At 36.2% G+C, this 26569-nt stretch overlaps 1 protein-coding gene across 3 annotated transcripts in view; it reads right to left on the bottom strand.

Annotated features, from left to right (window-relative positions):
• Ank3 (ankyrin 3) overlaps positions 1-26569 on the bottom strand; it is a 639364-nt gene that overhangs the window by 498463 nt on the left and 114332 nt on the right. The window contains exon 1 of one of the 3 annotated variants that reach the window (XM_058578003.1): positions 2496-3302. The exons of 1 other annotated variant lie outside the window; for it this stretch is intronic. In XM_058578003.1, the coding sequence (XP_058433986.1) occupies positions 2496-2558 (63 nt within the window). In that variant the 5' untranslated portion in view covers positions 2559-3302. Of the gene's footprint in view, positions 1-2495; positions 3303-26569 lie in introns of those variants that run through there. One more of the 3 variants, XM_058578025.1, reaches the window with a different exon arrangement.

Here is a 26569-nt window from a genome sequence, read left to right as displayed (position 1 = left end):
ATCCAGAAAATATGAGGAGAAAAGGCCTAATCATATAAAAGATATTTCCTCTTTGATATGTATCTCCTCTAACACTGAAAATTCATGGTGATTTTCGGTTAGTAAACTGGTAGAGATAATCCAATGGGACATTTATTTAGTGTCAACTGCCTACAAGGCCTCATGCTAAGTATTTCCTGAGATGACTACCAGGAGGTTCAAATGAGGTCAAGGGAATAGGCCTGGTACTTGGTAACTTGAAAAAGAAGCAGAATATACATGGTACCCTGCCCATACAAGGTGCTATGTCTGTCCAGAAGAATGACTGTCTTTTCACAAGGGTGTATCAAGAGATTTAAAGAAAAGGGCAAGAGCTGGGTTTGACCTTCAAAAATGGATGGAATTAGTGGGCTGGGGTTGCAGCTCAGTGGTAGAGCACTTGCTTCGCATGTGTGAGGCATTGGATTTGATTCTCAGCACCACATAAAAATAAATAAATACAGGTCCATTGACAACTAAAAAAAAATTTTAAAAGATGGAAGGGATTATACCACGTGGCCTGGTACAGAAGTGCTTTATCAGTGGACAAACAACAAGCATCAGAGGAAATAGTTTAATTCAGGGACTTATAAGAAATTCAGTCTGGATAGAGTCAGATATGGATAAAGTGAATGATATGGGGGAAAAACTTTGAGTTGTGGGTATAGGTAAAGGGTCTCTGGCACCATGGTCATGACTTTGGATTTCACTGAGCCAGAAGTGAGCACTGGGGAAGGTACTGAGCAGCATAATTGAGCCTTTCCTAAAGAATGCGCTGGCAGCAGCTGAGTGAGGGAAGAAGGGCTCAAAGCAACCGACTTAGTACTGCTCTCTGAGCAGGATAACCTTATGGGAAGAGAACTGAAACACAGCCAGGAAAATCTCAAGGTAGGGGAAGGGAGAGCCCATGTCAAACGATTGCACATAAAAGCTCAATGATTTACAACCCACCCAGCCACTGCTCACTTTAATCAGGAATGCAGTGTTGTGGCTCATGTGTCTGACTGGGCTCTCTATGACACTCTGTGTTCAGAATCATGGTGGAGCCCGTCAGACACTTAAGGCCATATCTCATAAACATGAGCAAAGCTGACAGTTTTCCTTGAGACCAGCCCACTCTGCTAGGCATTAAACAAATCATTTGTGCTGTGCAGCTGAGACCTACTCCCTTGGGAAATCAGACTGGCACCTTTGCAACATCATCAACCCCTGCTGAGACAAGGTACCAGAAGTCAAGGCTCACTTCAACCAGTCTGCACAGCTTCACTATGTAGGGTGTTGAGCCACTGTCCTAGAGTGCTGGCATGTGCTCTCAGTGTAGTCTGCTGAGAGTAGCCCCTTTAAGAACATCGTATTCAAATTAATCTTTTCATAAATAATAGATTATGAACATTTTTAAAGGCCTCATGTATCCAACCAGTAGTTGAAATCTTTTATCCTCTCTCCTATAACCAACCATTCTCCATGCATCCACTGGCTGAGCACACATCTCATTGGGCTAAGGAGACATTTTAAAGAAATATGATTTTAGAGAACAAGTCTAGAAATTAAAATTAATATCTGAGGATTTTTGACTAGAGATTTAAAAAAAAATCACAGTACACATTCTCCTTAAATAGCTATGAACTATAAACCTATTTTAGGGATTTGTTTTTCTTTGTTACAGATGTACCACTATTTTTCCATGGGTGGCACACCCTAAAACAAAGGCAATTTATAAAACACAATGGATGAAAAATAAATGCCAGGTCTAGGGAATTACCTTTTCTGTCTATTTTGAAATGTATTAAAAAGTTATGGACATATATGAAGATATATACATTCAAGGAAACCAAAATGAATCTACAGGTTTACTATAATCATTTATTGACATAGTGATAATTCTTCAATTTACACGGAAAACAAAATTAACTTTATAAATTATAATGGAGAAATTAGGCATATGGCTGTACAATGGCAGGACTAAATGCATATCTGAGATTTGTCAGCCATAAAGTGATCAATAATTAAAATGGAGTTCACCTTCATGCTGTAATTTTAAAGTGTAAATACAGGTTTCCTTAAGTTTGCCTAAAATATGTGTTAAAGCTAAACATCTATGCCATAATAATATTCATTAGTAATTGTACCCTGTTAATTAACAAGCATTCTGGAAAATTTAAAGGGGGGGAAACACACCCACCCACATAATGAGGACATGTGTTTACTTAATATCCTGAATATCACTATGAAAAACACACCAGCTTAGTGAAATCTAAATGACTATATTTAACTGTTTAAATATTTTAGCAATGTATCTGAGTTGTGATGTTTTTCTCCAACACAGAACACACCCATTAATAGACCAGAAAAAAACAAAAGCATTCTGATTCTAGTAGCTTCTTACAGCCAATCTCTCAAAAATTCAGCCTTAAGATTACTTCCTCCCCCGGAGCCAGAGAACAATAAAGAGAACATGTTGCTTATATGTTTCTTACCTTTTTTCCTTTCCTTTTCCTATGAGCAGGTTTGGCATTTTTCTCCTTTGGTTCTTCACTCATCTTTCCTTTAAATCAGGTGAGTTTTTAGAGGACAAGAGATCACCGCCCGTATTCCAACATCCAAAACCACGACAAAGAGTCAAAGCATTGAGACCAAAGTCCATTTACGGGTGCTCCCCAGGCAAAGCAGCCGCTGCTTAAACCCAGCCCTGCTGCTGTCAGAGACACGGACTGCTAATGTAGCCCTGCTCAGCTTTCCTCGGGAAGAAACTGGGTGTTCTCTACATCAAACACTCAATTATTCCTCTAAAGAAAATCAATATTTTAGCCTTTCATTTTTAACTAGTCATTACCCTGAGATAAGATCTTGACAAGACTTTGTTGCTTATTCCTCCACAGTGATTCCAGCCTGGAAATGGTGAGAGAGAGAGAGGGAGAGAGAGAAAGAGAGAGAGAGAGGGAGACACACACACACACACACACCCTCACACACACAGAAATAAGCTACAGACTGCTGACAAGTCTCCGAAGCCTTCCCAGGGGCTGATATGCTGTCTCTTGCAGGCTGGGAAGCTGAATGTAAATTGCTCTCGGTGCTGCTAGCCTCCCATGCCAACACATGTGTTGGTTGCATCGGGCATACAGCAGGAGGCAGAAGTCGGAGGAGTGATAAAAGATCAGGTTACTGGTTGTTTAAAAAAAAAGAAAGAAAGAAAGAAAGAAAACACTCAATGATTCAAACAACAAAAGAGACCTACTACTACCAGAGAAGTCACAGCCTAGATTTGCTTCACGATTACTTTTTTACTGAGATAAAGCAAACAGATGGGCAAATTGCCTACATTCAGCTAAGAATTTCTAATGAAGGGTTAATTACACAAAATCCCCTCTCCAGTTTGCCATTATTCATATGCAGTCATTGGTCTCCTTCCATGAATATACCAATGAAACAACAGGAAAAAAACCCTTGACAATATTCAGGAAATACTTAAGGCAAAGCCGCTATCTGTATGGCAGAAACATTCTGTGCTTCTGAACCGTGTTTAGGGCAGTGCAGGTCTCAGATCACATTACACATTTCACAGCTGCCCTGACCACACACCATGCCCATGCTCCACACTGCATGCCATCCTAAGCCCAAAGCTTTGAGTATATTCTGAGGATCTGGGGGAGCTGACACCTGGGTGGAAACTCCCTCTCCATGCTTTTCACCCATTTAAACACAGCCAAATTATCATCAGAAGCTGTCACTTAAGCATCTTTGGAAGACTGCCAATTACATTCTGATTCAGAAAAGAACAAGGTTCTAGAAGTTAGCAGGCCACCTCTGAGATGGAAATAGGTCCCTTAGAGGGGACAGCTGACGCAGGTGTAAATAATGAAGGGGGAATCAAGGGGGAAAGAGAGAAAAGCGAAGAACAGGTTCAGGGCTATTCCTAGGGGGGTAAAAACTACAAATAAGTCACATTACTTCATCAGTACAACATTTTATCCAGGAAAAATGGATTCTAACTAATATAAAGCACAGTCATACAGTGATAAACAAGTCAAAAAGGACTAATTTTCACTGGTGTCTTCAACAGGACTTAGCACTAGAAATAATGCTAAACATCATTTTGAACCAAAGGGCAAATCTGTTTATGCTGAAGTATTCACCATTATTTACCTATCACGCAAAGGGGGTTTGCATCTACATTCAACAAATATTCTTTCTCCTATTCCTCAAACCACCAGTCCACCAGAAGGTATGGGTATGAGAGAGGCTTGGAATGGATTTCTCATGGCAAAAAAGGTTAGGCATGGGGATGCAAATGACCCCCTCCGTGAGTCACATGGACTCTATGAATTATGGGTTAACTGAGCACCTTTCTAGGGAGAGGTTGCACATTAATTATAGTAATACACATCTTAGTAAGTCTAATGCGGCCAGAATGCTAAATGGTGTTCCAAACTGCCATGTTCCAAGTGTCCATTTAAACTTTGAACTTTGCTGATCCACAGTTCCCATTTTCTGCTGCTGTTCAGTATTGTTCCTCTTGTCAAGCAATAAAAGGTAGAAAATCATAATAGGGCAGAATAAAATTTTCAAGTTCTTCAGTGATTCAACTCTTGCTCCTCTTAAAAACAGCAAAATCTGGGAAATCAGCAGGACCTTTACTGTATCCATCAGTCCTTAACTGCAATTAGGTGAAGCTGGGCTTGTCGGCTGTGTGCCTTGATGGAGAGGAGGATGAGGTAGGTGCCTTATACAGATTTTTCAAAAGATGAGGCATCTAAGAAGGTGGATTCAAATCAGACCTTCCCACTTAAATCTTTCCATTCTTCACTAGGCAAACAACAGAGATAGCATATCTTTATGTAATTTATCTATAACAGAACCTTGACATTTTGATTCACCTACCTAGAATAGCCTGTTAACAACTGTTTACTGAGTATCCACAGGATATGAACCACTTGAGGGGAAAAAATGGAGCTTACACAAAAACTGAGATTAAATTTAATCTATTCATAAATAAATTTCTAATTAGTAGGAATTATAAAATATATACAGCATACAACTAACATAAAAACGTATGACTAAGGGCATAGCACAAGAGCATGAGGGAAATGGCGTTAAAGTTTTTAAACTATAAAAATGTATTAAAGTTGATGCAAAAATTAGGAAATTGATGGAGTAAACTTGCATTGACAGAAAATGAATGAAATTATGATAGAGTATAATTGTTAGCCTATCTTTTTGTTAAAACATGAACTTGACTGTTTTCATTTGTATATACAATGCTTATATTACAAGCTAAAGTGCTCTCTGCTGGTTGGATACAAAAAAACAGGGCCTTTAAAGACAGTATTATATGGCAAAAATTCTACCACAGATTGCTTTAAGGAGGAATTATCCTTACTGAAGAATGGTAATTTGAATGAATAATATTTCAAGATGTCATATTGTATAATTAGGTATGATAGAAAACCCAATTACTTTTAAATCTATCAAATTATTTAAGTAACAAAATATATCATTTTAAGTTATAATTTAATAGCAAACATACATGATGTATAACACGTTTTATGTCCATTTCAGTAATTTGAGAAATCCTAGATATTTTAAAAGCAAAGATTAATTACATCTCTAAAACTCCATAGGGCAAAAAGAGCTTCTATGCTAGAGTTAAGGTCTGAAAACAACACAAATCAATAGTAATTTAATTTCTAACAATGTGAAACATATTTTCACATTCTAATTCAGACAATCAAATTGCATTAAAGGTTGAAAAATTAAAACAATTTAGACTTAATAAGTAGAAAATGTATGACCTATTGTTTGATAGTGTTTCTGTATACCTGTACTCTAGAAATACACATTCACAGAAATAATGATTGCTTTAATATACCCAAAGGTGAACCAGTGCATTTTAAATTATAATTGCTCTGTGTAAAAGAGTAATTTGATTGATCTAAAAACAGACTAGGGGTGATTACTTGTTCCAAAAATGTTAAATGTTAACTACTTTCCAATGGTAATCTCCTTTTCACCCAAATTAGAAAATTCCCCAGACCTTGGAGAAGTTAAATTTAGCCTAAGAAAATACTTATAAGCTAAATGCACTTAAATTACCAGTCTGGAAACATAACTCTCTTCTTTGAGTTAACCAGAAAGCAAAAATATAACTGGATTATAATGCTCACACATATTCCTCCATATACCTGCCTGCCTACTGAAGAGTTTACTCCAGATATAAATGAATATCAACTAGTTGATGCAGATATGAGACAGTTCTATTTTTAAATTAAATAACTCGCATAAGAGGACACCAACCAGGGCCAACTTAAGTCTTGTAGAACAGATCTATTTTTAAAATGAAAGTGGCTTACCATAGAAGAAATAACAGCAGGGATTATCAGGAAGAACATTTAAAAAAAAAATTAAGCTATCTTCTACATAAAATTCACCTGGAAACTCTGACAATGAATATAACTTCTCAACTAAAATTAAAATGTATCATGTTAAAAGTAAAACAAAAAAACTTTCTATTGAAGTTCAGTAGAAATGCCTATATGAAAAGGCCGGCTTTATTTTTAAGGCTATGACGTCACACACTTACTTTAATTTACACCGGTAGTTGGAGAATTAAATAGTTACTAAATCTTACAGCATTCCCTTGACATAATTCACTAATCCTCAAAGTTTAAAATACTTGTAAAGTTATAGGTAAATAAGCTGTTTTCCCCCCACCTGGAAAATACAATATCTTTAGAGCTGAGAGAAACATTGAGATGTTGTTATCTCCACACTGGCCTCTGACCCTGCAAGGTCTTCCCTGAAGTCACCCAGCCAGTTCAGAGAGTTGGGACCAGAAGCAATTCTATGAGCTACCCCTTAGAAGGGCTTTCTCTGCACTATACCAGAATCTCCCAGAGAGTGTAAAGTGAACTTGCGGTGAGATTTGAGATGACAGTCGATGGTAAACAAACTTGACTTTTTTGTGTAATTTACTTTAAAATGGGGGGGGGGGGACACACAAGAGTTCATCCTGTACATCTTATGAAAACTCTTCTGTGAGGTTTTGGTGTTTACCTTGTTCAACTTTGGGTCAATGCCAGCAGAGAAGGAAACCAGAGAATGTCATAGGAAATAGGTGGCCATTCCAGTAACTTGGGAAATCCTAGATATTTTAGTTAGAGGATACACAAATATTCCTCTAACTAAAGTTGAGAATGGTTCATAAATTTACAACATGGTAAAATGATTCAAATAATTCAAACTGGCTATTCTTCTTCCTACAGAGCTGGAGTTACCATAGGCTCATGATGGTATTGGGAGGCTTCTGCCACTACTGCTTCTCCTCCTGCTTGCCTACCACTTCAAAAGATGTGCCTCAGCCCTAAACTGCTGGGCCACAGTAAAAATGTATAAATATGCAAAATATCAGAGCATAATTGTACCACTGAAGTCATTTTGTTTCATACAATCTTTTGCCTTTTCTTATGTGATGAAAACACCTAAAGAATATGCTCTGTGTATTTGGATTTCTACTCTTCTTTGAGTCTTCATTTTGAAAAATGACATATCGACATTTGTACAACTGCTTAGAGCAACTGAAAGTCTGGGCAGGAGTGGGGCAGGCGGTTTAGCAAAATGAGACCGTTCAGTCTCAATTTTCAGCAGAGTCTCAAATACCTACATGACTTTTCTCTTATCCAGTGGCCATCTCTGTACAATTAATGCTTTTTTTTTTTTTATGGTACTAGGGATTGAACCCAGGGGCACTGTACCAATGAGCTATATCCACTTTTTATTCCCTATATAGGATCACACTAAGTCGCTGAGGCCAGCCTCAAACTTTCAATCCTCTTGTCAGATTCCTGAGTTGCTAGAATTACAGGTGTGGGCCACCACATCCACCTTATTAATACTTTTTTTAAAAAATAATAATGTCTTTAAAACTTAGCTATAAGCAATAATATCTCTGAACTAATGCTAGTTCCATTTTTGAAAATGTGTTGGAACTCTTCAGGCAGGTTCATAGCAGGACTTTCTTGTTTTGTTCTGGGTGTTCTTTCTTTCCTGATTATTCATCCGTGTGCCCATTAAAATATAATGATATAACCAAAGTGGATTAGAAAAACAGGGAGAGACAGAATGTTCAAAGAGATAGAGCTAGTAAATGGGTGGTTTGCTTTTTTGTTTATTTTCTTCCTCAAACCTTTGCATTTTCACAATGTGATTTTCTGAGCAGGGTAATTTCCTGTCGCTAGACTAACAATTCTCTTTAGAGGCCTGGTGATATTTACATGCCTTTTGTGAGGTAAGGGACTAATGAGTCATTCCTTTGATCTTCCTAAATCCATGTGTTTTACTTAATAAAAATAAATATCATAAATGATTTTCAAAGAATCTAGTGATAGATTCTAAAGACATTCCCTTGCTGTGTAAAAATTTCCAGAAATGCTAATAGTAAAATGATTGGGCTCTATGGTTGCTTATATTTGGGTCAGCATCTGAATGGGGTCAGTAGTTCTGCTGGATTTTCTTTTATTTGCTCTGAAAAAGTTATACAGAAGATGGCCAGGATCAGCTCTACTGGAGTGCTTTTTCCTCAAATGCCCACCAATGTAGGAGCTTCTCAACTCTTCATAGTCCAACCAACATAAAACATGGATAACCTTATTTGTACATCTACTAAAATGAAAGGAATTAGAAACGATGTGGCATTTTCAAAATTCTAATTTAAACCATATCTCATGGTATCTAAAATCTTTACACTAAAGTTAAAGTTGGTGCAGATGCTGTGAATCATTTGTTCAAGGGACATGAGAAGGATTGAGCTTAAGAGATTTTTTTAAGTAGCAAAAAGAAAACACAATGAAAGGACTGGCTATTAAAGTGGAGAGTATGTGGAAAGAGATTAATGAGAACTCTTCTAGGCGGTTCCTGCCTTACCTGCCCTCACACACTCGACATAAGAATGTTACTTCATTGAGCTCAGTGGTCAAAGCTGATGTTGAAATTAAAGCCAAGTTCAGGCTCCAGTCAATGATAATTTCATCATGTCATGATTAATTCTCAGATTAGTTGTAAGTAATATTTATAAAGTTAAGGTAGCCTCTTTAATTTTAAAATGTTTATATTGACTGTTATAGTCCTTTGGATTAGTTGTAGTTCTTGGCCCATATTCCGATAGCTGAACAAGTAATAACACATATTCCTCTTGAAAGATTCCAAGGTACATTAATCCTTTATAATCATTATTGAAGTATTTTTAATATTAATGCTTTGATACACAAATATTCCTCCAAGTAAAGTTGAGAATGGTTTATAAATTTACAACATGGTAAAATGATTCAAATAAGCAATAAAAGTGACATTCCTCCAGAGTTTATTATTCATTATCAACCTCAATATTCTTCAATTATGTAGAAGGATGTGTGTTTACTACACATGTTATGGTTTGGAAATGAAGTGTTTCCCAAAAGTTTTTGTGTTAAAAGGCTTGGTCCCCAGAGGTGCGGCCTTTACAGGTGATTGGATCATGTGGGCTCTGACCTCATCAATGAACCAAAAAAACAAAACAAGGAGCTGGGGTTGTGGTTCAGCGGTAGAGCACTTGCCTAGCATGTGTAAGGCACTAGGTTTGATTTCCCAGCACCACATATAAATAAGTAAAATAAAGATCCATCAACAACTAATAAAAATATTTTTTTAAAAACCCACAAACAAAAACAAAAACACCCTTTCTATCCTTAAGTCAATTTCATTTCTTTCAGATATTTTGTCATAGAGATGGAAAGTTGACTAACATATTATACCTTCAACAACATGAATTAACATCAATTTTTTGTAACATTTCCAAACCATCAAGAGAAAAATGCTGTTATAATTTACATTTCTTTGGTTGGCAAAGAGTTGAATTTCTTTAAATTTACTAATCACCTTCATTTCTTATGTTATCAATTTTATTTTCATGACTACAACTCAGTCTACCAGGAAAATAAGGAGAGATGAATTTATTTGGGGGGACTATGAAACAGAGAACTAAAGAATACATAGCCTCTATCTTAAACTAAAATGAGATTGGGGAGCCACAACTCATATCTAAATCAATCCCCCCGCTCCCGCCGTGCCCAGCTTTGGTACTCAGGATTGAACCCTGGAGAGAGGGGGTGGTTACCACTGAGCTACATTCCCAACAAATTTTTACTTTTTATTTTGAAACAGGGTCTCACTAAGTTGTTTAGGGACTCATGAAATTGTTTAGGCGGGCCCTGAACTTGCCATCCTCCTGAACTTGCCTCAGCCTCCTGATCTGATAGGATTATATGCACTCACCACCATGCCCAACTCTAAATCAGTTTCTGTAAGGTCCTATTTATCTGGCAGATGCATATACACACCATTTTACTTTTTGCATGCCATTTTTAGTTAACTCAAACCCAGCAGCATGGGTGCTATAAACATATCCAAGTGTTTCTACTTCTAAACCTGCTCTAAAGAATAGTTTTAAAGAGTAAAAATTTTTCCATATAAATTCAAGTTAGTTTGAAACAATTTTGTGGTGTGACTATGAATGAGAATGTATTTATCCTCTGGGATTATTCACTATGAAATATTACAAAGTTATTGAGAAATATCTCCAAATAATCTTATTATGCAGATATCCTTTACTACTAAACACTTATAGTCTATAAAACTTTTTTCACTACAGTGAACCAAACATTTAAACTGACATTGACTTACAAACTAAAAATAAGCACATCCAGAAATTGAAAATGTCCCCAAATAATTAAACAGAAGACCTTCCCAGGGAATCTAGGATAGCCCATCTGTCCAGCCACTTTTCAGATTTGAAGAGTAGAAAAAAGTCTCAAAGAACCTGACTCAAGGTCATCCTCTCTACCTACGTGGGAGATGATAGAGTATTCAATGGAGGCTAACATCTATAGCTTGGCAAACATATCATCTTTGAAAATGCCCTCCCAAAAATTCTGAAGCAGCATAATATTTGGAAACTTAGTAAACTTAATAACTTAATAAACATATGCAGTCTGTAAATTTCTGGCAGGAAGTTTGTATCATCTCATATGTAATTCTCGGGTGGCAGCATTGGCTGTGGTATAAAACAACTGCTTTAAAAACACAGGCTAAAAGTCTATAATCTGCAAATACAAAATCCAGAAGACTCCCACACCTGAAACAATATGTTATGACAAAGAAAATTCCACACTTGACATCTTGAGTCAGGTCTCAGTCAAAATGCAGGCACACTGAATAGACTGTATAAAATTACCTTCAGCATGTGTATAAGATGTATATGGCTGATCACAATGGCACACACCTGTAATCCCAGTGACTCAGGAGGCTGAGACAGGAGGATGGCAAGTTCAAAAGCAGCCTCAGCAAAAGCAAGGTGCTAAGCAACTCAGTGAGACCCTGTATCTAAATAAAATACAAAATAGGGCTGGGGATGTGGCTCAGTGGTTGAGTGCCCCTCAGTTCAATCCCTGGTACCCACCCCGCTGCCACAAAAAAAAGATGTATATGAAACATCAATGACTTTTTTCTTAGACTTGGGTTCCATCCCAAAGATACCTCATTGAATATATGCAAATATTTCAAAATCTGAAAAATTCTTAAATCTAAAACACTTTTGGTCCCAAACACTTTTACTAAAGGACAGTAAACCCACCCCACCTGAATTAATGGAGAACTATGGAGTCCTGTTTGGGCTGATCGTTACCTTACACCAAAAGTGTTATTTCATATAAAACTTGAGATCCCATCTTTCCATTTTGCTATGGTATGGAAAAGGGCATTAACCCAGACACACAGCAGGTCACTTCCCCCATAACATCAAAATATGAAGACAGTGGTTCTTATTTCCTTAAATTATTCCTTCCTTTCTTTTTGCCTGAAAATTTATTGCCACAGTCTGGCTGGGCACAAATGCCGCAGTCTGGCTGGGCACACAATCACGAGCCACCACACAGCTTGTAGATTCAAACAGCAACTCTTTATTCCCGAACTCACACCAGCCGTCTACAATCACGTTCTGGGGAAATCCACGTTCTCTGCCCAAATCCACGTTCTCTGCCCAAATCCACGTCCACTGGGCTTCTATCTCCAAAATATACTGTCTGAATCCCGTGAGAACTCAAGGGGAACTCAGGCAGCAGGATACGCCCTATTCCCAGCAGGAATAATCTTAAACCTTAAACCTGGAACCTAAACTGGGAACGCCCTAAACACGATTATCTTAAAACCGGGAACACCCTAATCTGCCTTGGTCCTTGAGCAAGGTCACGTACATTCAATGTCACTGCAACATGGGGTACGCTGGCAAGGAAATTGTCATACCTACTTGGCTAATGGCTCCCAGCAATTTATAATGCTCTAATAGATTTAAACTTAACAAATTCCCAGTTTGAAAGATATTCACAAGGCCTCAAGCATGTGCCAGAGCTGAGCAAAGGCCCCAAAAGGCAAAGATGGCCAAGGCCCAATAGCAGGTAGTACTGTTGAGCTCTAAAGTCCTTTTTTAGTCCTAAAATTCCGTAATTTGGTGACAGTTTCTATTACAACCACGAGAATTACCCTAGTGAATACAGAAATTAGTACCTTCAGGCAAGGTGCTGCCATAACAAATGTCTAACATTGGCCTAGTCATCAGGCAGCAGGCATCAAGGCAGCTGCCCCTGGAGGTTGGAGACTTGGTGATCACTGGTGCACACAGTAGTGAAATACACACTAGGTCTAGCCTAAGTCATTAGAAAGACAAACCATATATCTACAAATTTTGGTGTTTTGATTATTACTGATGGTATTGAGCCAGTTTTCAAAAGCGAGGAACTTAGTCAAAAATTATGAGAAAAAAAGAATGGGATGAGAAATCCAAAAATATGGGGACTTGCAGAGCAGGTAAAACAGAGTGCCCCTAGATCCCCAACTGTGAGACAGAAGACAGAGCAAGGCTTTGAGAAACAAAGGTCCATAGAGACTCAGCCAAAGATGAGGTTCAAATTAAGACCTTTTCCCTGCTACTTCATGTGGCCTCACTAGTCATTTCTAAATGAGAGACATATTCAAGGCTGAGGAAGCAAAGGAAACAAGGAGGATGCAAAGCAATACTTTGACAGACCTGAGTGAGTTACTGACATGAGGAACTAACTGGAAGGTAAAAAACTGTACTACTAAGGAAATTCAATTATTGTCTTAAAAAAAAAAAAAACTTCTGAGAGTTTGAGCCTTAAACAAAAATAACCTTCGAATTTCTAAAGTCACCTTTAAATTTGCAGGAATAAGAAACATAATGATGCAAATGATTTATAATTCCCAAGAATAAAATAGTCTTCAACAACTACTTCAATGTGAAGATGTATGAAAATAAATTATGAAGAACCTTTTAGAACCTTCCAGAGAGTGGTGACAAAGGCCATAGAGGACAATGGATGGAGAACTACTCAGAGAGTAGAATTCAAGTTTAATCAAGGAATTTAATCCAATGTCAAAGCAAAAAGTCATCATAATGTATACCCAACAATCATTTGAGATTTCTTTGGATCACTGATACCTCTGCTCACCTCTTCTTCTTGTTCATAGGAAGTGTTTATTGTGGTCGTCCTGTCTTTATCACTGTCTATTTCTTGGGGGGTAGATGCTATACTTTGAGCTGGATACAGTAACCAACTGAGACTCTGGATTGTCTCTTTAGAGGATCTTGGGGAAAGTTTGTGATTTTGGGGTAGCAAAACAACTGGTCTCTGGCAGTGATAGCTTGGCATCCAACTAAGATGTGTGCTCTGCTTCTATAGGGTGGAGTTGTCTGGACAGGATACATATACTACCATGTTGCTTTGAGGTGGGGCAATATCTAATTCTCATTAATAGGAAGTAGAAATGATGCCTATTACTGCCAGGACAAAGTAGTTTAAAAGTAGGTATCTCACTGGGGAGATATCTCACTTGGGAGGCTGAGGCAGGAGGATGGCAAGTTCAAAGCCAGCCAAGCCATTTAGAAAGGCCCTAAGCAACTTGCAAGACCCTATCTCAAAATAAAAAGTAAAAAAAAAGGTTAGGGATGAGGCTCGGTGGTTAAATGCCCCGGGTTCAGTCCTGATACAAAAAAAAAAAAAAAACCTAGATATCTCTCCACATCTCCTTTTTACATCTCTCTCAGCTGAAAGAAGAAGAAGACTATAAGACACTAGAGGCTGTTGTAGCTATAAGATGAAATGATTCTGGGCTCCTAAATCATTGCAAGGAAGGCTGCTTGCCAGTGTATCAAGTAGAGATGAGCTTGATCACATTAAGCTGCTTAAGTTGAGATGACTTTCATTAGTTTTCTTAACTAATACAGACTCCAGACTGAAGATTTCTAAAGCTTCAAACTTGAAATGCCCTAGGTGTAGTCTCTAAATGCCATTTATTCACTTAAAGAAACCAAGACTCCTTTGAGAAGTGGCTGATTGAAGTTTCAAAGCAGAGAAGTGTAAGATGAGCCTGGGACAGGTTGGCATCCCAGAAAGCAAGGAAGTGATACATTAAAAGAATTCAGAGCCAGCTCGAAGAGGCTTATGCTGGCCAGAAGTGGGTCATCAAAAAAAAAAAAAAAAAGTAATAAATAGAATGGACTAACATACACCATACATCAGATACCTTTAAATCCAGGAATTATAATGATACTAAAAAAAAACATACTTTACCTTTGGATGATACCTTAGGTAGCCAACTCTTTCTGAAAATCTCTAAATAAAACATTCAAATATTAATCCCATCTTTGCTGTACAAAGTATAAAGATTGTTGATAACCAAATCATTAACAAAGAAAAGTTTTTCTATGTTGAAATATTTTAGCTAATAAATTAAGAAGGAATGACAGAATTAGAATATCAATATTTTGTAACCCCTGCTGAAATGATGGACTAAAGCAATGATCAATAGCTACTAAAACCTGGCTGAAAAGTTGGTGGAGAACTTTATAATGGATAGTTCAAGCTTATGACACATGAACATGTTCATCAATGTTAACGTCACAAAAAGAGAGGTAGCTGAACATATGTGCTTCTACATGAAAGTAAATTATAGCACTCATAAATTAATCTTACCAAAAATCAAAAAACACAAACCTGAATACCTGAATCTGGTTGTAAATTCTGCTTGAACTATAGAAAATCAGGGGATTGAAGCAAGAGATTATCAATATCATATGGATGCAATCAGCAAAATCTAGACTATGAAAAACTGCAGAACAAATTATTTGGGGAGAAGAAAAAGGAATAAGAGGAAGTCTATAAGTAGATTAAGAATTAAAAAGTCTATCAACCATGTAATTTATAAATCCTTATAGTATTCTGATTCAAACAAATTTACCATTAAAAAAGACAACCATAGAAATATAAAGATTGACTAGGTGTTTGATAAGATTAAAAAATTATTAAATTTAGGTATGATATAGTATTTTATTAAAGATACTGAAATTCCTCATGGACTGTCAATGATTCTAGAATCGTGTTCTTAGGTAAATAAGGATATATTACAGATAAAAAGAAAAATCAGCCATTAGTTTATAACTGTTGAAAATAGGCTATTTCATCATACTTAATTTTGCACAGATGTGAAATTTTCCATAATAAAACATTCAGGCAAAATTAAAAATATACTAATCTCATGAGAATCTTAAATTAAACTGATACAAAAATTCAAGTGTCTAATAAATTAAATACTTATGATTTTTATATGTAATGGCATTGCACAAACATGGTCTATGAAACTGTTGAATAAACTATGTTTTTGACAGATGTTTTATAAAAAATTTTAATGACACATTGACTTGAATCATGGACCATAGGGATGACAGCTAAAGTCCCAGACAAATGCAGCGCAAAGCAGGTAAAATTCTGGTAACAGATAGTATGAAAGAAAATGGCACCTTTATTTCCACACAACTGCCTTCATGGTCTAGTCAATCAAATAACCAGTTTAAAAACAGAGAGAGACAGAGACTCAGGTAAGAATGTCCAAATAGAAAGAAAAATAAATCCTGTCATTTCTTCTTTCCAACAAATCCCATGTTCTGATTAAAACTCCTCAAATGGGAAGAAGATTTCACTATTATGTGTAACTTATCACAACTATCTAAAAATATGTATTATTTCAACCAGTTTCCTTTGAGCATTTCTAATTAGCTATTGATTTTCTTCCCAAATAACAATAACTGAAGATAGAATGCTTTCCTTTAAGTTCCCCCAATTTAGCCTTTTCCTAATAATTATTAACTGCTGCTTGGATTTCTTGAACACAGCCAACATGGTCTTTGATTCACATACTCTTTATTATGTCTATTATTGATGAGGTATATAAAAAGCATCTACTGAAAATATACTTTACAGAATTTTAGTTTATTTTCTTTTTCTGTATTTCTCCTTCTAGGTGAGAATCTGAGATCAGCCCAAAGCTGTTTGATAAAGAATTTATAGCCAATTCTTGGCCAGCCATGTGTGGCAACTGAGTACCTGAAATGTGTGAACAGGCATGTGCTGTAAATGTAAAATACACACTGGACACCAAAGAATAATCTGAAAATAATTTTAATGATTCATAATTAATAATAATGTATTTATTATATATCGAGGTGATATTTTAGGTGTGTTAAATTAAAATGAATATATTAGAAAAATTAATTGCATCTCATTTCCTTTGCTTCTTTATGAGGCTACTAAAAATTTTAAATCACATATATGACATTTGTGGCTTATGTTATATTTCTACTAAACAATATTAATTTAAATGTTTGAAAATTTTTACATGGGTTAAAATTCAGTGCATTGAGAAAGTTAGGAAGGAAGGGGAGAAAGGGACCACTTTTATATGCCTCGTGCTTTACCAATGAAACTTTTCACTACTTCATGCCCTCTAACAGTTACTGACTAACAGCTGTGGACAACAGGGATAACCTGTCAAGAAGAAATCAGCTTGGTCCTTAACTGCTGTATGCATTTAAGAAATATGTGCATGTTAAAAAATACTTGAAAAGATGATTAAGGCAGGAGTGGTGGTGCATGCCTATAAACCCAGTGACCCAGGAGACTGAGGCAGGAGGATCTCAAGTTTGAGGCCAGCCTGGGGCATGGGGCAACTTAGCAAGATGCTATCTCAAAATAAAAAGGAGTGGGAATATAGCTCAGTGGTAGAGCACTCTTAGGTTCTAACCCCAGTACAAAAAAAAGGAAGAGAAGGAGAAAGAGAGAAAGAGATATATCACTCCTGCCTACACAACTGATTAGGAACTGAATAGTTCAGATGTAATAGTTCTATTTTACCAGATTTTTAAGTCAACTTTAAAGTGATAAATGACATTAAGAAAGGTTTCATATATCTTTACTAATGTTGTAAACATGGTTCTTGATTTTCAGATCTAACTCCCTCAAAGGACTTTGTAGCCATTTAAGAAACAAGAGGACTGAGAAAAAGTAGGCCCCTTATAAACTACTAAGCACGGACTCTGAGCTGGTATGAATTCTGGGCATAGAACACTAATTGTACAACAGGATGGAGGTTTCTAGGGGTCAAAGTATAAATGAGGTTTTGCCCCCATCTACCTCACATGAAGCCCAGTAGCATCTCAAATTCAACTGGTAGCTATTTTTTCCGTTTTCAGTGCAAAGTGGAGAGATATTCCTAAGAATAAAAACCACTGAACCACAAAATAGGGGTTATTTTGGTAGGAAGAGTTGAGCTCTTAAATCATTGTGGCCTTGTAAACAAAATAGTAAACAAAGTTATATAACATCCCTGAATGAATGACAGAGATTAATGACGTCATGAAATGCCTGAGCTGGTGATTCCTAATTTGTGCAGACAGTAGATGAATCCTGAAGAACAGCAGCAGATTATCAAGATTAATTGGGTAGTGACTGCATTTCCATCTTCAGTTCCAGACATGGTCTGTTTTCCAGAATAAGATGATTCAGCCCCCAGAGTCCACCATGCAAGCATTGACTGCAGAAACGCTTGACTAAGTGCAGGCAGAAACACCAAAAGAAGGCTTCTTTGCCTGGTACAAGCAGTTGTAACACATTCCATATCTTGCCTTAGGATTATGCAAGATTATATCTATTCTCTGGCTCTGTTCTGTCTGCAAAAACTTTGACCATCTCACCATGCTAGAGGATATCACGACAGCTAATGTCACTGATGGCATCATGGACAGAGGTGCTAAAGACCCAGTGGTTGATTATCATGGATACCTCAAGGGACACATGTGCCAGGGAGCAAGAGACAGGAAACAAAATGCAGTAGCAGCAGCTTGTTCCCAGAAGTGGTGACAGAGTTTAGTATCCAGCAGTGATCATGACAAGTTCCATAAGTAAAGTCCTAACCAGACATCTTCCTTGGTTTGACATTGGCTATGTCACTTAGCTTACCCACATTCACCTGCTGCTACCATAATTCGAATTCTTGTTTCCCAGCCTTCCATTCAATTCTGTAAGCTTCCAGATAACCTTCAAAATGATTTTTTTTTTTTTTGGCTAAGCTATCCAGAATCAGTTTCTTGTTTGCAATCAAGAACAATATTCTAGATGACTTCAGATTGTAGAATTGATAATATTATGAGCTAGAAGGTAAACACAAAGATTACTGTCCCTAAGTACATGCTATATCAGTCTGCACCTAATGTCAGGCATGGAGAGAATAAATGAGAGCCAAGTGAAAAATTGAGTAGTTAATAAAAATTTAGACTGCACTACTTCAAAACAGACAAGAGTTTGAGCGTGTCCAGTTCACATACTCCTACTAACAGTCTGGCAGGCTCTCTGGCCTGTTGCACATCTAAATTCAAGAAGCTAAAGCTGAAGGTCTTAGTCCACAACTCACCCAAGAAAAACACCCACTAGCCTTTGCAAACATCCAGACTCTGGGGGAACTAAGGTAAAGAAGGAAAATGGGAAACTCTTTTCACTTTGTTTCCCTTTCTCTGAAACTTACTTAGGATTTGTTAGTCAAGTATGTATGATCCCTATGCCTTTGCTGAGATCAACACAATACAGAAATCTTTATAGAATTGTCAAGGCCTATAAGAGTGCCTAGAAAGATAACTGATAATTCAGTAAACACAGCAATTGAGGATTTTTATACACCGACTAATTACTGCTTACCATCATAGGTATTTTCAAGTCCAAAGAATTGATAATTAAATATATATATATATATATATATATATATATATATATATATATATATTTTGCCTAGTCTTTGAGAACAGTTTGTGCCTATCCTGCAACCAGGAGGCCAAGAAATATGTTTTAATAAAAACATACAAATTATTGCCTTGGGTACAATGATATTTATGGATTTCCTTCCCAGGATATCTCTAAGGATTGGTTATAAAGAAACTCAAGTACTTATGGGTAGTGACTGTAGAATTATAAAATGCAACTACCAGACAAATACCTCCCTTTTTTTTTCATGTAGCAAATAAACACTTTACTACAAAATGGAAAAATAAAATGATAAAAAATTAACTTCCAGATTTCCATTGCTTGCTGGTATTTTCAATATTTCCACAAGTATGTTCGGTGTTTATTAATTTCCTTCACAATGTCTTAGGTTTGCTGACCAAATCTGGATTTGCTACAAGAAAGTTATGTACTAAAGGTAATGTTGATGAAGGTATTCTAAGAAAAATACACTTATTCAAGGAGTGGTGGTGATGCATTGGTTTTTCTCACTCAAGTTGTAGTTGCTTTATCTTTCTGCAGAAAAATCTAAATTCTGAGCAAAATGAAGGTGTCTACATGGGTTTCTGTGGGTGAAGTGCCTATAACCTTTGACTCAAAACCTATTACAATGAAATAATTTACTTATATATCAAAGATACGTGACCTGGAACCAGCATCTATTTTCCACATGCTCCAAAATACAAATATAGATGTCACATGTTTACATATCTCATTGAGGCTTTCTTCTCTAAATCCTTGAATTGGGCAAATGAATGGTATTCATAGAAAAGATTTATGTAACTCAATTTTTTTAAGAAATTGCCTATTTTAATTTTTATGTAGAAATAAGAAAAAGTTAAATGTTTCTCCTCCTCTCTCTTCCTAACCTGTTCTCCTACCAAATAAATATTTCTGCCTATCTTTCTATTTTTTTTTTCTACTATAATCCTCTCACTATTTCTATCTAAACATTTTCTTCCTTTCTCTAGAATGTCTCACACCTTCAGACACCAGAGATTTCAGTGGGTTCTTGTTTTGCTGGAAGTAGCAACAATCTCAAGGATGGCTGTAAGTCACTATTACTGCTAATAGTTGCTTCAAATGAGCAACAAAAGCAGAGTCTATCTCCATGCAAAGAGTTACATAATCTAAGGCTAATCCCCACACTGCAGCTTTCACTCCCATCCAACTAGGAAGCATTTAATAATTATATGCATGCTACTTGGTCCTTCTGATGCTTTCTTGAAACATGAATACATTTTTCAGTTAAAGGCTTTTATAAACACCTTTTTAATAGTCTAGGTCACAACATGTCCCTGATTCTTTTTAGTCTTATTCCTTCAAAAATATGTCATCTATTATTAGCATATATTTTTCAAAACAAGTTATTAACTTATTATACTTATCACATTTTACCTGTAAGGATAAGGATATATGTCTCTTTCAACACAGATTTATAAACTATAAAAAATAAAATGCAAACATAGAGATTTTTTATGGGGTTTTTACCCCATACTTTTATGATCTATAATTGATCTGTAGAAAATTTACATTTATAGCTTGGCTATTTTTATGTCAGGTATTTCTCTGTTTGGACTAGAATAATATAGTAATAGTCTCACTGTAATGTGGTCTTTGATGCTTACAAGGGTTCAACCTGCAGATTTACGTAAGAAATGCATGCTGTCTAGCTCCTTCACGGTCACCTTGCAGGGACTGGTAATTGCTCATTTCAGGCAACTATTAACAATAGTAGAGACTTTTACCATCCTTTAGATTGTTGGTACTTCCAAAAACCAAGAACCCATTGAAATCTCTGGTGTCTGAAGGTGTGGGGCATTCTAGAGGAAGGAAGAAAATGTTCAGACCTTGACATTAAGCATAGGACCTGTTAACTTAAATTCTTAGAAGATCAGTTTTTAAAAAATGATGAAAAAGTAATAGTAAGTAAAAGAGGTCCACATACTCCTCAAAACATTGCCAACAAGAAAGTCAAGAAGTTGGGGCCAGGGTTGTGGCTCAGTAATAGAGCGACTGCCTAGCATGCGTGAGGCACTAAGTTCAATCCCCAGCACCACATAAAAATAAAATAAAAGTATTAAAAAAAAAGAAAGTCAAGAAGTTATAAGATAGAGCAGATTGACAGTTCACACCGAAACTCTTCTTTTCACATAATTCTTCAGCATGAGGCTCTCAACCTTTTTAATATTCCTAACAGCATGCCTGTACTATCATGCATAGCATTCCTGCTAAGACACTCAGGACAAAATGAGAAAAACATGGATTTTTCCCAGTATGAATAATACCATTATGCAAATAAGACTATAACATTCTGGAATTGTCAGAATTGCACATGTGATTTTGTTCTAACGCGTTGTGTTTTCTCTTAATAATTAGATACTGGGAAATTGTTCAGAAGAAAAATCAAATGCTTGAAATAGATCTTTAACAAGCTGTGAAATGGCTATACGCTCGACAATAATGAAACACCACCACTGACATTAAAATGTGTCCAAAATAATCCACCGTTATGATAATTAATAAGAGCAATATTTTATATATCAAAAATATTTGCACTAATCAAACATGGAAACTTCGTCCTGTACCATGTAACAGCCATTAACTTAGTGTGAGCTACATTAGTACAAACTCTAAAAATAATTTACCAGATTACCATATCCTAAATCTATTACAAGTTTTACATATTTATTTTGGTGATGCCAGGATCCAACCCAGGGCCTTGTTCATGCTAAGCAAGTACTCTACCACTGAGCCACATTCCCAGCCCTCTGACAGGGTTTTTGAACAAATGGTGAGAAGAATTTTTCCATTGGTCTTAATATAAAGTTAACATACAACTAACATATAAAAGTACAATATTTCGAGGTTGGTATATTATAGGAAGACTATTTAAATTTAAAAAAAATTCATATCATATAAAAGTAACCAGTCTGAATATAGAATTCTCCTGACCTTTAAAAAATGCAGCTATTTAAATGTATTCATTCAAATTCTAATTAGGATTCCCCACTAAAGTGAGTACCCAGAAAATAGAAATATTAAATAAATTGTTCTATTTCAAACCCCTAGTACACCCAGAGACTAGAAAGTCAAACTTAAATCAGAAACATAAAAAAAACACGTTTTTTGAACCAGTAAATTATAAAAAGACTATTTACATAAAACACTGACTCCATATCACATAAAAAGATTCACGCTGAATATGGAATTTCTCTGATTTAAAAAAAAATGCAACTATTTTAATGTATTCTTTTAAAATTTTTAGCATTCCCCTCCACTAAAGAAAGCCCCCAAATGTAGAAAAAATAGAAACATTAAACCAACTGTTCTTTTACAGAGTCTTAGTAGACCAGGAGACTAGAAACCAAAAACTCAGATGTCTAGCATCATTTATCCAGAGAAATTCTTATGAATTCTCTCTCTTGCCAAACATATTCTTTCCCCTTCTGACTGGTAGCACTCAGATTAGGAATGTAAATGTGATGTAAAGCAAATAAAAAAGATGCCAAGATATCATAACGTGAACATAGTGTATGTGATTGTGTTGCCTTGTTTGATTCAAGTAAACTGCAGACCGTCAACATACAAATATGCTGTCCAGCCATGTGACTGTATTTATTCAGCAGCCTGTCTGTTTAGGGCACTCTGCAAGCTACCCAGAGACTGGGGAGGAGACGGGCACAATCCCTGGGTGTAACAGAAGAGCTGGAATATATGTTGTCATTTCCCACCTCCGTCACTTCCCTCCAGGCTTTCCCTTCCACTCATTTTCTTTCACCTGTTCAAATTCAGCACACCCCTCGAGAAACAGCTCAAAAGCCAAATGCCAAATTCCAGGGAATTTCTTCTGAGTGCTTGGTCCTTCCTGCTGTATGTGCTCCTTGTATTTTGAATTCACTTGTTGTACCATGTACAGTAAGAGTTCAAAACAGAAGGCAAGCAGGACTCCCATCCCAAAACTAGATTTAAATCCATTAGGATTATATCCATTATATCCATTAAATCCATTATATATTATTACATCTCTGTATCTATCTGCCACTCTGCATAGTCTTCCTCTTTGTCCAAATAAATATAATCAAAAGATTGACATGGTTCATAAGGGCCACTTTTGGTTTTATCTTTTGGGTTTTTTTTTTAAACTCTTTATTGAGGCTATTATTAGATTTTATTAGAATGGAATCTCCTTGTGTTTCAGGAATCACCTACTTTCTTGAAAATAACAAGGTAATATATCAAAACATGCTTTCCTTACAAGGATTGAAACAATTTTATTTATTTTCATAAATCTTTTTTTCTTTCAGTACAGAGAATTGAACCCAGACTCACCTCATCACTAAGCCACATCTCCACCCTTTTATTTTTTATTTTGAGACAGGACTTCATTAATTGCTTAGGGGTTTACTGAATTGCTGAGGCTGACCTCAAGCTTGTGATCCTCCGCCCAGCTCCCCAGGGTCCCTGGGATTACACAATGTATGCCACCATGCCCAGCTATTTTCACAAAACTTAAAGAATATATTTTCTTCCAGAGTTTGGGACTTCACTTATTAAAATATTTCTATTATTTTCACTGAGACAATACAAAAAGTATTACATTCCTAAGGCTACAGTTGGGTAGAAATCTTTATTTGAAGCTAATTTAGATTCTGATAGGGAAACCTATTTCAACTTATAAATCTCATTTTTCTACTTAAAAAAAATCAGTGATGCAGAAACTTCTGGTACATTATCATATAACCAAGTTCACTATTATCAAACTAAAATATAGTTGTACCTGCCCTAATCAACAGACAAGAGCTATAAATAAGAATATCAACAACAATCTTAATTTTAGTGAAATTCATCTACTTATGTAGTACTTTGTAAAAGTTTATTCAAGAGGCAAATATTTCCCTTCTTATCAATTCCCTAGCAAACTCTCATTTTTATAATATAAAAATAAATTACAGCTACCCCAAAATAAATTAAGCCCAATAAATGAGGCCTTTGTTATTTAAGAACGTTTCTACATACAGAAAATACTACGTTCAGAATTTAAAACGATCTAATTGTATAATATAAAATTAAGTCTTTGTAAAATGAATACCTATATTTACTATAACTCAAAATATCAAAATTATGACTGCATTTCATTAATTCATTCCAAAGAAAACTTATAAAACACTTTATCAAATAGCATTTGCATGAAAGTAACAGTTACAAAATTGAAATGTTTCCTCAGTGATTTCAAAGTTAAACACCAATGAAGGATTGAAACTCATTCTTCTTCACTGAATATTACAATCATTACGACATAAAAGTAAACCTCAGTAACCATTACATCAGAAATATTGTTACTAAGATCAGAATTTCCTGAGGATGAATGATTAAATAACTCCCCAGTTTGTTATTAAGTCCTAAAGAAAAATTCTTAATTCTGAGTTCTTGGTAGTTATGGCAGACATATATTATACAATAAAAATTAAGAACTCATTAACTTGGTAAGATTTCGCTTTTGATAATGAATATTGATGAAGTTATATAGTCACAACTCCCTAACTTACTGCTAGTGTGTTACTGTGGACAACAGATACTACTCTTCTCTCAGAGCATTAATTGAAAATATAATGCTGATAATGTTCACGTGTCAAATATTTCTAGCATTGAGCTCACATGAAGCATGATATACATTTGAGACATTTTATATGTCATCAAATCACCTTATCTTTCCCTGTTGACTTCTCACTACTGTAATAATTTAATTCAATTCATCTATAAATTATGACAGTTTTAATCCTGCAAACACTCCCATCTGTCCACTTTTGTCCATCTCCCTCTCACTCTCCTGGGCTAAGCCATCACCATGTCTCACATGGATTCTCACAATAGTCTCCCAACTGGCATTCCTGCTTCTTCTTCCCCTCCTCCAATCCATTTTCATTCAGTACTTAAGAGGCTCTTTTAAACACGCACACATCAAAATCATGACACTCCCTGCGTAAAGGCATTCAGACACTTCCCATTAAATGCAGCTCTGCCTGTGGAGCCCTAAGTGCATGCAGCAAGCCCCACCCAGCTCTGCCAGGCTTTCTACTACTGTGCCCTCACCCTTTCTGCCCTCTCTTTATTCCAGGAACTTGCTGCACCCACTCCCAACCTGGATATCTCTGCAGTGCTCTTCTCCCAGTTCTCACCCCTGATCCTGCATACTCCGAATTTAATGCATGTCATTAATGCAACTGCCTTCTCCTGAGGCCTTTCCTGGCCACAAAACCTAGAGCATCCCCTAAATAACCATCATGAGCAAATTATTCTCTAGTACTTCACCCTGGTTATTTTCTTCAAAGCACTTAATGATCTTCCCCATTAATTTTTAATGTGTTTATTATCTATTTCTCACTAGGAACATGAACTTCTTCACAACAGGCAAAGATTTGTCTTCCTAACATCAAACCATGGCTAGAAATAGCAGTTTAAAAAAAAGCCTGTTAATTGGATAATAAGCCCCAAAATAATCAGTACATATAGAAGCATTATGTTACAAATCTGGAGAACACAGCATCTCTAGATATTAATTATTTCAACTACATGACTCTAGGAAAGACTGCTTATTTGGTCACCTGGAATAAATAATTTGCTGCAGGTAAGTAGCTTAGCAATTTTCCTTCATAATGAACATCAACAAAACCAACAAAGTACACATTGGTTAGTTTTAAATTCAGCTGTTCTCATAAAGCATGACAAAAAGAAACACTGGGAAATTATTCACAAGCAAAAGAAAAAAATAGAGGTCACTGGACAGTAAAGAGAATCATCTCAAAAACATTTAGTGAGAGAAGTTAGATTTGGGGAGGCACATTTCTGGGCTCTATCTGATTTTTATTCTAGTGAGAATAGAAATCAAAGAGACTATCATATGTGATGCAGAGTTCAATGGACTATTACAAAGTAGTATGCACACATGTAAATACACACACACACACACACACACACAGAGCATCTCCACACTTGAAGAAGTGGGACTTAACCTCTCACCCTTCAAGTGTGGTCTGCCAACAGAGTAGGGAAAGAAAGGAAGAAGCAGCTTACTAGTGCAAAACCTGGCAAATGCTAGCACTGTGTTCAGGCGCCTGTGAGTCATGTTGACAGCAGCTACATTTGATATAATGTAATGAGACTGGCATCTCATCATGGTAGTCAAGCCCCCAAACCCATCAGCCCAGGGTAACCATAAAACCAACCTGAGGGACATTCTGTAAAACACTTCACCAGCGTTCCTCAAAACTGTTGAGGTCTCAAAAACAAGGAAAATCTGAGAAACTATCACAGAGTTGAGACACAGGAGACACAGCAACTAA

Source organism: Marmota monax, unplaced genomic scaffold, assembly GCF_021218885.2.
Source record: "Marmota monax isolate L192 unplaced genomic scaffold, Marmota_monax_Labrador192_F-V1.1 WCK01_AAM20220418_F8-fsc00019, whole genome shotgun sequence".
In the NCBI taxonomy this organism is placed as follows: domain Eukaryota; kingdom Metazoa; phylum Chordata; class Mammalia; order Rodentia; family Sciuridae; genus Marmota; species Marmota monax.
The sequence above is the reverse complement of the archived record's forward strand: the minus strand, read 5'-3'. Positions and strand labels throughout refer to the sequence as shown.